Source organism: Stegastes partitus, unplaced genomic scaffold (genome assembly GCF_000690725.1).
Source record: "Stegastes partitus isolate 25-593 unplaced genomic scaffold, Stegastes_partitus-1.0.2 Scaffold157, whole genome shotgun sequence".
Lineage (NCBI taxonomy): Eukaryota > Metazoa > Chordata > Actinopteri > Pomacentridae > Stegastes > Stegastes partitus.
Window position 1 is genome coordinate 163,364 of NW_007577888.1, and position 17,095 is coordinate 180,458.

Here is a 17,095-nt window from a genome sequence, read left to right on the forward strand (position 1 = left end):
CACAGACTTGCACTGGACTTGTTCTTCCACATAGAGATCCAAAATGGCTGCCATGTGAATAAGGTTATAAGGTTTTTACACATAATGAGGTCACAAAGGTACATTGTTATATGCCCTGAAGAAACAACACATACCTTTAAAGCTTTTCTGATTAAAAATAGAGAATATTCATATTTCTTTTTTTTTTTATATATATATAGAATTCTAAATATATAGATTTTTTTTCCTGCAGAGAGAGGATTGTTAAAGATTTAAATGATAAAACACAATAAAGAGAATAACAATAATGATAATATTGACAATGAAGAGTTAAAATAATTTCTTTAAAAAAAAAATCTCTCCCCTAGAGGATAAAACATCATTGTCAGTCAGTAGCTGTGTTTGTGTGTGTAAACAATGCATTACCCTTCCTAGTTATTACCTTCTCTTTTGTTCTCCAATAATCTGTACATTTATGCAGAAATAAATAATTCACAGGTTGTGCATACGTATTTGTTTAGCATATACTGGCTCTCAGTTGGGATTTTTTTTTTTCTAACTCATTTTGGCGATGAAGAACAAAAGAGGTGAGTTTGTGAGAGAAAACCTGAGATAGTGTACTTCAAGTGAACTGAGTTTCAGTTTGTGTCTTTCTGTGTGGTTTATGGTTCTTCTCGGTTTTTTTTTTTTTTGGCATAGATGATATAGAAAATGAGGTTGCTTTTTGGCTTTACTTAGCGTGGTAATTAAAAAAAAAAAAAAAAAAAAAAAAAAGTGGAAAGGCTGGGAGTTTGTTAAGACAAAGGGTTGCTGGAGGTTGAGGTAGGTGTGTTCTGCTGCTGCTGCTGCTGCTGCTGCTGTGGAGCGACACGACTGCTGACAGCCTTGTTGGAGACGGACGATGCAGACGCACCGGACGAGGCTGACCCTGCTGCTCCCTGAGCAAAAAGAACGCCTAGGAAGAAAAAGAAAATGTAAGAATAGAAAATAATCTATGGGATCATTTTTAACATTCTGAGAGGTAGTTGAGGGTTGATGAAAAGATCAGTAACGCTCATGTCTTTATGTTCAGTGCAAAGCTACAACCAGGAAGACTGCAAACAGCTGGTAAGAGTTTAAAAACACTCCCGTCAGCATCTTTAAAACTAAAGAGCTATGACATTACAAATTATTTGCTAAGTCACTGTAACAACTTGGCCCACATAACACCCATGAAAACTACAAACTGTTAACTTTTCATTACCGTACACACTAAACAAAACAAACACAACATATTAACTGGTGAGCTTTAGAGGTGCTGATAGAAAGCTCAACTTTGCAGAGTTGGGCGAGCTAATTGCTTCTCAGCTCCAGCTCTGTGCTTAATGTTCAGATCTGAACATGTGGATCTTGTTATCGACATCTTGAAAAGGAAAGGAGTGTATTTTATCTCTGGTGTTGTTTTGTTTTCTTGATTATATATCCATTTCAACTGAGAAAGGAAGGATGTGTTGAGCTGGACTTTTTGCTGCATGAGGGTGGTACTCACCAGTGTACACCACTCCATTGAGCTCCACTGACATGCTGATGCTGCTTGTGCCGTTGGTGGTGAGGTTCAGAGCAGAGTCTTGCCTGCCATCTGTCAGGAAGACAACAGCGTTCATAGTTTTTTAAAAAAAATACAGACTTGACTTGTTCCTTACTTACCCATAAACCAAATGTCAAAGAAGCGCAGGATCATTTCGAACAGCACAAGGAACACTCTATGTCAGTTTCTCAAAAATGTCCAATTGTACATTTCTCTGAAGTCACCTGCACTATCACTTACTGAGAAACTGTTTGCACGTTCCGTCAGATAGTCGGTAACCAAGAAAACTGCTATAAGATCAAAGTGCCCGCTTACAGAAGGGAATCCCCCACAGACAAATACATAGGTAGTTTATGTATGCACGCATGCACCACTACCAGATAAACAGGTCAGCTTATGGGCCTGCTTTGGGCTACTTCCTCCCTGTTGGCTGCTGTGGTTTGTGGTGAGATGGCAAGAATCTATTGTGATACTAACTGCCGTGAATAGAGAAATCCAGATCACATAGCTGACAATGAAATGTAGACTGAACAACGATGCCCACAACAGCTGTGACAGAGTCAGAACTTGATGCATAAATGATTCTTTCAGCGGATTAAGATTTGTTTTGGTGTTGTATGGAAATGGAAAAGCACAGATACTAAGCTGGACAACGTTTGGAGTCATTTCAGATTTAGTGCAGATTCAGAAAGTATTTTCTGACCTGATGTGCAGTTAGATCTCTGAGGGGACACACTCTGTGTTGATTGATTATTGCACTTTTGAGTGCATGAATATGGATTTCCAAAGCAGCACCCCGTAGTTCCTTCTATTATCCATCTAAATGTTAGCTTTAGGCAATGTCATTCATCACCAGGGGTTACATTTTAATTTTCAAGCGGGTGTTTGCATATATTGATGTCTGTTCTACAAAATTAAGCGTTTCTATCTGTGCAACCCGTCATTCTGAAGAAAACAGATGAACGCGTAATAACATTTTTGAATGTAGTCAAGATAGAAACAATAATACTAAGTTAGAAAGTTACCACTGTTGTCTACTTTTATCACAAGCCCACACTTTGGTTTACCTTAGAAGTCGATACTGATGTGGAAAATATAGTTTCCTTTCACTTCAAAATCAACATTCTTCCATCTTAGAAACCTCACCAAAGTTAGAGCTTTTGAAACTCAGCAGATGTACGACAGCGAGTTCATGCTTTTATCTCTGGTTGATTAGATAAGGAGGAATTTCCTCAGCTGACAAGAAACATGAAAGTCATGTCTGACTGGTTGTTCGCTGCCTCTCATGTTAGCTGAACATATCAGATTCTCCACTGCGTTGTCTGTACCTTGGTTGTTAATGCGGATGTTCATAGGTATCTGAGCAGTCATGGCCAGCAGGTTGTGTTGCAGCGCTCTCTGCAGCAGTCGGTGGTGCTCCTCGGCTGGCAGCGCCATCTTCTTCTCTGGTGGCTCCCCGGCCTCCAGTTTGTCCCTCAGCTGTTCCAGAGCAGCCACCTGAGCTGCCATTGCTGCCTGGGCTGCCGCTGCCTGCACAGCAGCCACCGAGTGACCCGCCAAGGCCCCCACTGGCAAACGAGCCACACCAACCCCCGGCAGCGGCTGGCCTCCCTCCTCTTCTGGTTGAACGTCACAGAGAGGGAGAGAGAGGAGACCTTCGAGTCAAGCAAACTCATATACAGCCAAGGGTGATGTGTTATCCAGCCCAGATAAACGAGGTTTCTCTCGAACCACGTTAGCAGGTAAACAGTGGACCGAAGTAGGACGACAGATCTAATCTGCTGCCACATCTCGATATGGAAAGATGAAGACTTCACCAGGTCTGAATTCTAAGAGTAAATATATTGTTTGGAAGCTCAAGACTTGATGATCATTTTAACCCATGACCTGACTTCTTCTTCAGCTAATGAGAGGGACTGATACTTGACTGATAAGCAAGTCTAACTGATTTGACTGATTACAATTTCCAGCTGTACTATAAAGGGAACCTCATCGACTTTCTGTTTTCGTCATTCTGAATTGAGATAGGCAACAAATTAAAGAAAGAACCAACATAACGTATCTTGATAAGGTGTTATTCTTCCAAACAATTCCTTCATTTAGTGTTTTGATGAACAAAGATTTGTATAGGTGGGTTCAGATCTGGTCACTGTGATGCCATAACGTTCGATTCGCATCATTTCCATCTAACCCTTCTGTGATCCATCGTGGCCTATTGATCTATGGATGGATGCTTTGTCATGCTGGAAGAGACCACTCCTATCAGGATAGAGATGTTTCAATACAGAAAAAAGGCGATCATCATTTAGACCGCGTATTGTGAGTCTTCTATCTAAGGGGACAAGTGAACTAAAAATGTCTCCCACAGCATTACAGAGAAACCAGATGCCCTTCATGCAGGGGTCAAGGGTTCAGTTTTTTCCTTTAATATGTTACTCGTCTTAACGTTATAAACAAATTTCACCTTTCTTGATCTTCTGGATGGGGGTCAGCGAGGCCCCATTGGTGCCCACTGTCAGGCCAACACCCGGCGTGGGGAGCTTCGGCGAGGACAGCATGGTGGGAGTCCCGTTGGGCGAGTAGGTGAAGAGGGAGCTGCCGAAGCTCTGTCGTCGGCCCTCCCGTCGATTACTGTCGATGGCTGCCTGAAGCTCGTTGGGGTTGCTCAGACCCCTCTTATCACATTCATATGGGTACAGGTACTTCATGTATCTGAAATAAACACAGTTTGTTTAAACACAAGACTGTTTACTTTGAGACGCCCTGTGATGAGTATTAGACGCGTGTAAGTCTAGCCTACGGCGCCCAACACATATAAACTGTAAGTCTCCTTCCTGTAAGAAGAGATTAAGAAGATATCTGACCTTTAGCTAACTGGGACTGAGAACATCCTGCAATCTAAACCAGCTACAGGAAGTTACTGCAACACATGGGGGTAATTTTGTAAAACAAAATGGCTGGTGATATTTGATAGCTTGCAGTTCCACACGTACGAAGCGCTGAGTAGAACAAAAGAATCACTTCGGGGCACCTTAAATTCTAAAACCTCGAACTGCGTCGATCACTAGTGTGGTATATTATCCCAACGGTTCAATGAACAAGCTACATGTGGCTCTTGTTGTAACCAACGGAGCGAATTTAAACAAAGCAGAGTAATACATAGAAAGAAAGTCCTTAGGTATAATTCAGACCAAAGGCAGAAGGTGTGAGTGTGTGCACTGACTGTGTGCGGAGGGTGAAGGCTGCACTGGTGATTGAGGTAGGCAGGTTGAGTCCCTTGGTGATCTCCCTCCACAGCTTCTTGTTGATGACCTCGACCAGGCCGCCTTTCTCTGTCACCAGCCTGTAGAGCATGTACAGATCCAGGACCTGCTTGGCCATGATGGGAATACGATTCACCGGGGTTCCTGCAACAACGCACGCAGACAAGAAAGGTCAAAAGACGAAAAATACTTTTATGTACAACTAAGAAAATAATAATAGTAATTGCATAATAAAAATGCATACAACAGCTGTGGTAGTACACCGTAATACACATTACATTAGCTGTGACTGAAGCAAAAATCTCCTTGGACCATGTCAGCATGATTTCGGAGTTGGCCACATTTTTATGAAAAGAGCACACTTCATGCCACAGTGTCTGGTACTCTTGAAAAACAACAAGCAGATTTTACCGACCAGCTACATATTTTTAGAAAAGCAGAATTAAGCTGTTGAGTTCTGATGATTTTTACAACCACCTGAAACTGGAGTGTTGCTCACCAGCTCTGCACCAGGAAACCTCACCTCCAACGGACCAAACCGCTGAAGGATCTTTTCTTTTTTAAACTTTGAGTACAAACACACCGCCAGCAAACTAGTGCACAATCCATCCACTGAAGTAATCAAAATCGAAGTGTGTGGCTGATTAATAGAGTGTAAAAGGAAACTGGAAACACCCTCAGACAGCATCCTGCTCGGGGAAAGAGTGATAAAAATGTTCTAAATAAGGAAGGGTAGCTGTGATGAATATTTTGATTTTACTTGACAGAACCCACTATTATACCTCGGTTAGTAGAGTAGAACGTGTTTGAATGTGTTTCACAAGCAGGACAAACCAGCATTAGTCTGGTTGATGTGACCTGGCTCTTTTCTTATTATCTTCAAACCGGAGCAGTAATAAGTGCAGGTTAATGTCAAACCAAGAGGGGAGCAAAATGCCCGAGGACAGCAGTTGATCAATACCTACAATTTAGTGACAATGTGTGAATAATATAAAATGTATTAATCACATATTAATATAATGTTGTATCGACCTGTCCAGCAGGGAAAATCAAGCCTTCATTAATCTGTTTATATTACATTCCCTGCAACAATAAGAGATCCAGGCGTCGGGCAGACCTTAATCGTAAAATATAATCAATCCTCTGTTAGTACATTAAGAAGCGATGCCTCAGTTATCATCATGGCCTACAGATGGCGCTTCCATTCTCAGAACAGACACGGCAGACCCACCCACCAGTAGTGGCTCCGGCATTGTAAACATGTAGTACTTGTTTTTCAGTTGTGAGCACATGCATGTTGTCTCCCATGTCAGCCGTTGGCCCACTGATCTGATTATATCAGCCAAAGTCAACCTGTGAAATCACCAAGAGAGGAATCCTCTCAAGGAACCGTTTGGCTTTTGTGTACCCAATACAAGCAAATACAGACAATCCCCAATTTCCTCAGTCTAACAAGAGTCATCTAGATGAGTAAAAATGGGAATCGGTATGTGTGGTGTCATAAGCGTGGGCAGGGCCATGTGGACAAGCGGCAGGCAGGATGGGAAGGTAAACCAATCCATCCCCAGGCATTAATACAACGTGTCCCTTCTAGTTATAGCCTGGGAACGACGAGAGGCTGTGTGACCATAAAGCAATCATCTCCGAAATGAATAAAGACCCCACCCATCTGAGTGAAAGATGAGTAGCCGGTGCTGTGTCATGTGTCACAGGGAGAAGGGGGTGGGTGATCATCCTCTCTATATGCAACTATTAAGAGCTGCCTATGACACCGGCCGGAGATAAAGCGAGGAGATATAATATACCAAGATAAGAAATTAAGCAGATAGGGTGTACTTTCATGAGTGAGAGCAAATTTGATATACTGGGGCAGGGTTTAGGGGTTTAAGGACATCCACACGTGCACAGCAGCATACCTCTTTTTTGCATGAAGCTGAAGAGATCGTCCAGAAACTCTTTTCTCTTCGGGTCTCCATCCAGTTCATACAGCTGTGGAGAGGAAGAGGAGGGAGACACGTGAAGTTTTTATATCAGGCGACAACAAACAAAAAAACGTTGACATCAGGATCACAAAATCAGTCTGAACACACAAAGATGCATCAATTAGCTGACGGAAAATGACCTCAATGCCTGTTACTATGGCAACCACTGCGATAATGCGCGACACTTTCAACAAATAAAATGTGGCGACTTTAAATGACAACACGAGCAGTTATCGCGGCGGATCAGCCGCCTTGATCATATGGATAGATGTCAGAGGGAAAAATAGAGAAATGCTGCGGACCAGTGTGGCTTGATGAGAACCTGATGTGGGTCCAGCTGCTAGCGGGGCCCCGGGCTCCGGAAAGTTCAGTGAAAGTTAGCAGTAAAAGTGAGGCGCCCACTCGGGGGAGTACAGTGAGGCCATTGAGCCTGTGGTTGTTTTTTCCAGCCTAGTTTGCCAGTGTGATAGAGAAATATCTTGTTAGAGGTCTTTCTATTTATGTGTCACACACTTAATGTTGGCATTTACTCTCTGGCCGGTGAGCGGCCAGCGGTACAGCTCCAGTATCTGCACGCTTCAGCAGGGCTCACAGTTAAATATACGAGCCTGGATCGAGCATAACACTATCAGCGACTGCACATCACACAGTGCGTAAGTGAGGTCATGGAGTTTCATAATGTGTTATTGAAAATAGCAGGTTGTGAAACACAATGTACAACTGAGCACCACCAAACAAAACCACAGAAAATAGAACCAAGGCAGTGCATTGTTTCTACACAGCCATCATAACAGCCCACAGCTAGCAACCAAGCCGTTACCAAGCCTCATGTTGCACACTCCGGTGTAAAGCATTTCATATCACATCAGGAAATCCTTCAGCTCAGCGCGAAAACCGATGCATATAACCAATATGAGCAGGGGCTTTTTTGGTTTGTGCGATAGTAAATTGCGTCTGTTTGGATTTTAGAATGTTGGTTGGAAAAAAACAAACAACCAGAGGACATGGTTGATCTGCTGTGTTGAAACTGCCGTCTTAATATAGTTGATGCACAAAGGAAAACAACAACATCGTGTCACCAAAAAAGTAATAATAATAGGTTCCTAAAACAAGCCCTGCCACAGGGGCGTTATCAGCACCGCGGATCAGTTAATATGTATGTTGTCGGAGCCAAACCCTGACAGTGTCTAACAGACAAAACAGAAACAGACCATGCATGAAGAAGGAAATTGCGATGCTTCTTCTATAGTCCTGCATACACAAACCTTTATCGATTCATATTACTGTGACATGAAAAAATGTTCAACGTTACCTGTAACCTGTATTTGCTACCTTGACATGAAACTTAATTGACGACTGACTGACATGTGCACACGCAGACTGATTTTGACTTGGTAAATACTGAGCTACTCTGCCACCACATGAATGAAACACCTTTACACGAAAGTGCAGCCTGTTCTTGACAGATTTTTGCACTTCCGTCAGGCTCCGGCTCAAAGAAAACGAAAATGAAAGGCTCGTCCTACGATGGCGACAGTAGCGGCCTCTTACCACGAACAGACTGTCCCTCACTGTGGCATTCAGCCCTCATTAGTGACGCCAAGCTGCCATAAGATCTTATTATCTAGTGGGTGGGGGGTGGGAGCGGAGGGGTGGGGGCAACTGGACTGAAGAGGGTTGAGGTGGATGTTGCGGTGGGGGATGCCAGCTAATGTACAGGCCTGCTGGAGGCAAGGGGGGAGTTTTAATTACAGGATGCATGCATTTCGTGAAGTGCCGCGCCATAAATCTTAGAAATTACCCCCTCCCCAGCTCCCATCCCCCCCCATGTCGCTTTATTTGCTCTCTATCCCTCTTTTGCTCTCTCTGTCCTAATCACACCAATAAATATTTTCCCAGTGGTGTGGTGGGAGCACTCAGATCCCACCCCCTCCGGTCCTCAAGCTGTGGTTACATGCCAGGATACCGGAAATCACAAATAAATGTCAGGTTTCAACGAATATAATCCTGTTAGCATTAACTATTAAAGGTGAGATTCTCATGTGATGATTATTCATTAACAGCAATTCAAACAACATGTAACTGCAGCGTTGAAAGGCTGTGTGTTGATTAATTCTACGGTTTCCCTGCCCACCGAGGGACCCGACGAGACAACAGTGAAGTGTGTGCTCAAAGTATCCGTCACACTCACTCGGTTCCACGCCTCATCCTGTGTTCGCTGTTAACAGATATGGGCACAGGATCATGCTTTTTATCAATGAGCATGTGATCTAAATTCTTGCAGCTGCTACCTTCTGTTTTGTTCCGTGTTTCTGAAATTGAATTTCACATTTAAAGTTTGGCCCGCACAGACTGCGAGTGTTCAGGAGACGGTGATCACATTACCTAGTGATGCACTTCACACCAGCATAATAGAGTAAAGCGTAATTTATCCAGGTGTATTTTTAGAATACAATTGAATGCAATCAAGTAACTGTGACATTATATGGAATACTGGTGAGCTGTGCAAGAGCCAGTCCAACAGAGACAAGTTAGAAATGAGCTTTTAAATATAATTTTCTAATTACCTTTACCTGACTAAAGGTACACTCAGAGTATGAATGACGAAGGGTCCAATTTTAATCCAATCAAATTAATCAGTTCCTTTTGAAACCTTAAATTATGACCGCATTGCAATTTTCTTTGCACATTTGCAGTTTACAGCAGAACACGTCGAGCAATCAGTGGCACAGAGACACATTTTAATCTGCTCTGAGATGTTAAAGGAACTGCTTGAAACAAAGTATTTATAAAGATCACTTTTATTTCATTGTGGCAGTGGAGAGAGACGAGAAAGGTGGGGAAGGAGGAGAGCACTGGAACGACATGCAGCAAATGTTCCCCCACCAGGAGTCAAACCGTGGATGCCCCTCTCAGGGCGTTTGCACCCATGGAGCAGCCTACGCACTTCAACACTTTTGGTTCACCCTGAAGCACAGTATTTAATATAGAAATGGTCCAGAAGGCAATCTATGTTAGCGGAAAGGTTGAAAGACTTGAAATAAACTGGTGGTAGGGAGGCAACGCTGAGCTCTGGAGCAGGTAAAAGGAGCTACTATCAAGAGCAAATCTAAATCATTTCTTTTTTAAAATTCCACTAAACCAGGTTCCTCCTAAGCTACACACATCCACGTCATTTTTCATACATGTCGTTATAAATATGTCAAACTGCGGCTTGGAGACAAGCTGTTAATGGAGATCCATTATGGAGGCAAATGGCTGAAAACAGCTCTGGGTCTGAAGGCTTCAGCCCTCAGTCACTGCTGTTTTTCTTTCTGTCTTTTTTTTACACTTCTATCTGTCCCTCCATTTGTCTCTCTACATCTACAGCTTCCTTCTCGTCCTGTGCACCTCTTGTCCTCTCTCGGTTCCATGTATACAATCCTTGTGTACATTATACCTCCCCGGTTGCTGCCGCCACAGCTCACCCACCCACATGCACGCAAACTTTTATCAGGCTGAGGTGGGTGTGGTTGTATACGGCTTATATAGGTTTTCACATCTATAGTATGTGTGCTGGGGCAGGGGCCCCTCTAGGATTAAAGCTCTGCTACTGAGATAAACAATAAGAAACTAGATAAACGACTAGAAACTGGGCCAACTGGTAACGCAGGGTACACGCCCCTTGACCAAATCCTCTGGAACAAAAAAAAAGAAGCCCATTAAAAGTGCAGAGCTGACAAGAAGATTGTTGTTCTGGTTTTTTAACTTTACAAACCACTAAAACTTTTTTTAATCTCTACAAAACAGGCGAAGATTTTTAAATGTGTACATAATTTGTTGAGGAGTTCTACAGATTTTCTAAATTTACAATTATCACCAAAGACAGTTTAGTTGCTGGGGCAAACGGTGACAGCGGAAAGTTAACCAAATGCTGTCTGGTGAAGTGTTTAAGACTTCAGACTTCACAGCCCCACATGAAGAAGCATTTAGTGTTTGACTGTTGTCTGATAGTTTCCCACCCAGGTTGCGTATGTAGGTCAGTTACACCCCATCAGCAGATGAATTATAAACAGGCCGTAGACACAAAAAACCCACAATGTGGATTTATACTGCGAATAATCAGTAACCACTGAGTCGCCTTTGCAGCCCTCAAAGTCACAGTGGTGATCAGTGACACCGTAGACACACACAGTGTGTAGATGTGTGCGTGGGAGGGGGTTGCTTCACTGTTAACGCAAATGGAAGTCAGTTGTGCTGGCACACAAGTGTCACATAGCACATAATAGAGGCTTTGCAACTGAAAACCAAAACTGAGAGAAGGCAGAGGTATCACCTACATGTTCCCTTACACCTGCCAATCACCTCGATCACCTTGAGGTGAGGCTGACACACACACACAAACTTGTAAACACACAAGAGGTCAAAGCAAAAAAAAGAAAAGAAAAAGAAAATCAAGAATGACTGAAACTCTGCTTTCGCTTTTTGTGCAAGTAAAGTAATGCTTCAGGTGGAGCTGACTTCTCAGAGGAAGGGTGACACTTGCTCACACACACTACATGAAGCTGTCTTCAATGTTCTGAAAAGGTCTGAAGCTAGAAGATTCTTACTGATACATAGAAAATGAAAGGATAGCTAACGGCAACTTAAATAAGTACGACCTAGATCTTCCAAATAAAAAAAAAAAAGAACTCTCTGAGAACCCCACAGCGCTGCTATCAAACTATAAAACCGCAGACTTCACTATAAATACTGGCTAAAGCCTGTGCCACATTTCTTACCTCACCTGTGTGTACCAGGTATCTAACTGAACTGCTGCAGCTCGCGTGTTTATTTGCGTCCAAACCGCCAGCGTTTCTGCTGTGGCGCTGACCCTCTTTCCACTTGCCATCAATAGAGGCCATCAACAATAGAACGCTTAATTTCATTTCGTTATAAATGTAAGTTATATTTAGTTCACTTCGGACTCATTCAGAGCAAGAGAGAAAGCAAAAGAAAATACTGTCCTTCAACGAATGTCCTTCCATCTAATTCAATTCAGTTTTATTCAGTTCTTGTCTCAAAGCACGTCACGTACGAAGGTGAAGACCTTACAAAACAGAGAAACCAAAAGTGTCCTTTGGATTTCCTTTGAGCAAGCACTTTGCAACAGTGGGAAAGCACTAAAAACCTCCCCTTTACAAAGAAAGACAAGAAAAGCCTTTCACAGAGCCAGGCTTAAGGAGGGCAGCCATTTCTCTTGACCGGTTAGGGTGAAAATGTAATGAGTATCCTAATATACCCCAATGTAATGAGACGAGGGCTTATATTATTGACATATTATAATTATAGCCTACTTTGGGCTTCTGCTGTCACTACATAGCACACAGACATATGCTCTACTCTCTCCTTTAATAACAAGTAATGCTCAAATATATTTAGATTTTTCATGTCTGAGATATCCAGATATATCCAGACATTGACGCAACAGTGAAAGCCATCAATTAATGCTGCTGGTATGATGTCAATACGACTATCAACATATCTTGTCACTGTATTTTTGGTGAGAACATCACAGGTGGAAAAATAGGCTCCTTGGTGAAATCCTAGATGAAGAGCTGCTGCTGCAGTGAGATCCGAGCAGCGGTGTGCATCCGCCGCAGCCTGCGTGGCTGCTTTCTAAACTGCACAACACAGCAGTCACATGTGCAACAACGCAGGAGATGTTGTGAAGGTTCAACTCTTCCTTCAGGCTACTGGTGCTGGATACTGCATACTGTTTAGTAATTTTGAATGTCCTGTGTAATGCATTATGACTACTGAAGGTTGAGTGAATTATTGTTGACCTCTTCTTGTTCTGATTACGTTGGGTGCAGGAGCTTGTGAAAATGACTGGGGTTGTTTAGCATTGATGCTGCAGCAGCTGGCAAGCACACCTTGAACGTGGTTGTAAGACTTGTATAAGCACAAAGCGATTACCTTGAGATGTGCTTCATCTTTCCCTTTAGACGGGTATTTTATTTAATGGAAATCTGTTTTCTCTATGGCTGTAAATGGCAGGAATCAGATTAATTCTGAGACTCATTCCTTTTAAACCTGATAAAAGAGCAGCTCCTTAACCTCTCACACAAGCACACAGCAGTGGGGAGGGGAGAGGAGTTACGATGCGACTTACAAACACATGATCAGTCATATTCAAACAGTGCACTGTTCCAGGCCCTTTAACGTGTGTCATTAATGTATGAGAGCAAACACAACCAGCAGGACAACGTAGCGTTACTGCATGAATGTATACTATTTTAGCTTCACAGCAAACTGTTCAGCATGTAGTGAATATGAACACGAGGTGAACAAGGAACACGTGACGTTGGTTCCTATTTACGCTTGTCCTTAAATTGTTTACTTAAAGGTTTGTGTTTTCACTACTGTGTCCCGCCAGAGGATATTCTATTATCCCAATGTAATGAAACGAGAGCTGAAACAAACAGCTATTTTCATTGTCACATAATACAAACAATTACTTCAACCCTTCTTGAGAAGTCTTGTTTTGTCCGTCGTTTTGTTGTTGTCGTCCGCAGCGAGCAGAAATCTCCACTGGATGCAGCTCTAATCTGGGTTTGTAATTGTGGTTCATCAGCTGTGAGTTCACATAAGTGTGGCCTCAGTTAAAACAAGGTTTCTTCTGTATACAGAAGGAATTTCCCTGAGAGGGCTTATATCCAAGCCTATAATTCACTTTAACTGCAATGAAGGCAATACTCTGACTATTGAAGCTATTATCTGATTACGGCCATCACAGCGAGGCCATAAACGGAGCAGACGGAGACGTTAGCACAGAAAGGGTTCAGCTGAATCCTGTCACTGTTTTCGCCAGCCAAATGCGCATTGTTTCTTCTCATTTAAAGATGCAGGTTGAAGACACAGCAACACCTAAGGCCGAGAGCAGCCATATTTGTTCTTTTCTGGATGAATATATTAAGCTTAGTTTATGCCACAATAACCAGCTTACAGGTTTTGCTGCAATAAAACTGGAGAAGTGAAATTCTCTGCAACAAAATTAGACTGCTTTCACAGTTCTATGTTTCAGAAAAAAACCCAAAACTAAACACTATGTATGGTAAGTGTTCACTTCCTTGCATGACTATTACTGAAAGACTTGATAAGGGATAGGTGGGAAACTGGGCATGAAAATGACACACCTACTGATTTCTCAATCTGTTTTTTCTGGCTGACATAAATCTAAAGCAATCAAATTCCCAAAGTGTACTTGTTGTTCTTTCCCTTTGTACTTTAGGATTCTGTTTTGCACGACATTCTTAGCAGATCACCTCCTGATCAAACAATGTGAACACAACTCATATCTCTGCACGCTTCAGAGAACACAGATGGACTTTTTGCCAATTCAGACATCGGTTCTCACCACGCATCACTAGATAATAAATGTTGACAACAAGAACATAAACACTTTCAACTATTTAAATGACGACGCTTAAGACTTTACTTTATATGGTTCTTACAGTTATGGTTATGTGCTTTGCATTTAACAAATCTGAATCACACCGAGTGGAAAAAGACACCAAGTGTGAGTAACTTTTGATCGTCTCACTACAACGCAATGTTCTGTTGAGAAACTTTGCGTCCCGGCATTCATATCATTTTAACACATACCACCCACCTAAAACATTGCTCCAGAACAAGCACAACCGCTCAAGGCAACAGCGCTTTGCGACAGCATCAGCTTCCCCCGGCAGCACAGTGTGTCCTACCGCACCACGCAAACCGCTCAGGAATCGCTCGAGGAACAAGATCAAGAGTCCGACGTGTTGACTCGGCTCCGAAACTCCTCAAAAGTCAATCTAATTGAGCATCTGAGCATCACCCACAGCACCCAAAGGATCTTCTGCCAACATGCCAGACATCCTCAGAGGTCCCGTGTCCACGCCTACGTAATATTATGCAGGTGGTTTTAATGTTATTGTGAATCAGAGTTTATCCACGGTAGTTGAAAATGGAAAAAACAGTCAGGCAAGATCAAAAGCATCACATTTTATACTGTTTTCTGGAGGTAGACAAAAGGCCATTAGGGCACAACAAAAAAAATCTAAAAATCTCAACATATGAGGTCACATGGCTGAAACATAGAAGATTAACCAACAACACTTCTTCCCACAACAACTCTTGGAACCAGTTCAGTATAGCTGACAGTATCCGCATCTGATGTGTCACCTTTATTTCCTGTCTGTCTGCTGAAGAGTTCACATAGAGGGGAAGTCGGGCGCCACTTGTTACTTGGGTGTGAAATTAAATTGTTCATTGTGTGTCTTCAGGTATCTGGAAAGCTGGCTTAGCATAGCAGCCTGACAGGAACTGCTCCGACATGTCTCCATAAACTGACATCTTTAACGAATCCATCTTTGTCTCCTCTGTGCTCCGCCCTGCTCCTCCCCATCCCCCCACAAGCACACAATTAACAGCAACAATAGAGCTGTCCGACTGTCGATGCGCTGAACGGCGTTTTATTGACAAGCAGGATGAAACACATCATAATCCTTACTGACCGCCTGACCTCGTGAATTCTACTCCATCGACTGAGGAGCCAACAACCTCCTGACACAAACAACGCCGCCGTGAATGACTGTAACTGCTGCCGCTTTATCTGCAACAGTCACATTTGGTCCGAAAATGACTAAAAAGTGTGATGGTGATAAGCACGTTGGAAAATGAAAACGAGAGTGACACACAGGAGGGTTGCATAGCTGCAGGATAAAACATTTAAATGTGCCAACTGTGGCACAACACCAAGCAGCAGTGATTCATAAATACCCTGAAGCTATCATTTCTTCACGGCCGATAAAGCACGGACATGATTCAAGATGTCTCAGCAATTTGGGTAAAACAAATCAGGCTCATGATTGAGCAAACTTAATTCTTTTTAAAATAAAGTCAGTCTGCTTTATAGTGTCATCAGACGGTGGCTACATTACGTACGGCTGCAATCAACAGCAGAAAAAGATGGAAACCATTTGTTTGATTTCCACTAAAAAACCTTATCAGAACTTATTCAGAAAAGTGTCTACATCTACCAGTATGTGCAATAACCCCCTTTTTTTAACCACCTCAAGAGAGTGTAAAAACTATTTTGTGAAATTGTATATATATTTTTTTACTATTTTCATTAATCTTTTCTAATGCAACACTTCAAAATACATATAAAAATACAGTCAGAAAACAAGGGCAGTGAAAATGTCCAGAAAAATGTGGAATGCTGTGCTTTGTGTGTCGAAGTTGTACTTGTGTTTTCTTTGGGGTGAAAAACAACTCTAGAAATTCAATGGTGCATCGGAAATCCAGTGATCATAGAGGACATGGTTTCTTTATGGTGTGGCATGTTGTGAGCGAGGCTTCGGTCTGCAGGGGCTGCGCCAAAGGATTTTTAATGCTCTGCTTCAGCTGGACATTACTGGATATACAGTATCCCCTGCTGACATGAGAAAAAGGTGAAAACCAGTTGATGAAGACAGGCCGTTAAATCAGAACGAGAACTGGCCCACGACTACATGCACTTCATTCCTGCCTGTTGCTGTCAGCTCAGCTGCCACGGCTTGGAGATTTGGATAAGAATCAGAAATAGCAGCCAGCTCGAGAGTCGGATGTATGTAACTGTGAGCAATCTGTTCCAACCGCACTGCTAATGAGTAGTATCACAATGATGGATGCTCAAATTGGGCAAGGCGAAGCTGAACAGACGGCGAAGGAGGGGAAGTGGGTGTAGCAGCAATTTGGGATCATAAAGTAGCGTGATACCACCCAAAGTATCTGGTATTTGGTGGAAATGTTTTTGCAATATTTCTCTATGACGTCTCTATATATGGCATCGATCTGGAAACCAGCACTCCCCTAAAAATGACAGAGGAAACGTGACCTAGATAACCATCAAATGAGTCTGTGTGAAAGCTGAAGGTATTTATTCAGCGCCAGAGCAGATGCCTTGATAGCGTCCATGTCTGAAGGCACAAAGATGGAGACTGAGATAGAAAGGCAGCTGAAGTTTCAGAAGAAGGTTTGCAATGGCGCTTCCACACAAACAAAGTACAAGATATTTAATCTGGACCAAAAATGGGAATTCTGCTCCTCAGCATGGAGAGAGGACGGTCGGACGGATGCTCGCGCCATCAATCAGAGTGATAGATGGGCAGGGCAAAGGGATCAATGGTTAACAACAGTGACCTTAAAAACATATCTGGCCCACTCAGCATCATGGAGAACAGATAGCTGTCAATTTGGCTCATCAGAGGCTGAGATGTTGTGGCCACGTGGTGAGGCTTCCTCCAGTCAATATGGGGATG

At 42.7% G+C, this 17,095-nt stretch overlaps 1 protein-coding gene across 1 annotated transcript in view; it reads right to left on the reverse strand.

Annotated features, from left to right (window-relative positions):
• Positions 1-274: 274 nt before the first annotated feature.
• Positions 275-17,095, reverse strand: part of arid3a (AT-rich interactive domain 3A) — a 42,243-nt gene continuing 25,422 nt past the window's right edge. Inside the window, exons 4-9 of the mRNA XM_008279368.1 lie at positions 6,726-6,798; positions 4,770-4,953; positions 4,011-4,258; positions 2,875-3,162; positions 1,508-1,597; positions 275-934 (exon numbers count right to left, since the gene is read on the reverse strand). Coding sequence (XP_008277590.1) covers positions 774-934; positions 1,508-1,597; positions 2,875-3,162; positions 4,011-4,258; positions 4,770-4,953; positions 6,726-6,798 — 1,044 coding nt within the window. The 3' untranslated portion in view covers positions 275-773. The remainder of the gene's footprint in view (positions 935-1,507; positions 1,598-2,874; positions 3,163-4,010; positions 4,259-4,769; positions 4,954-6,725; positions 6,799-17,095) is intronic.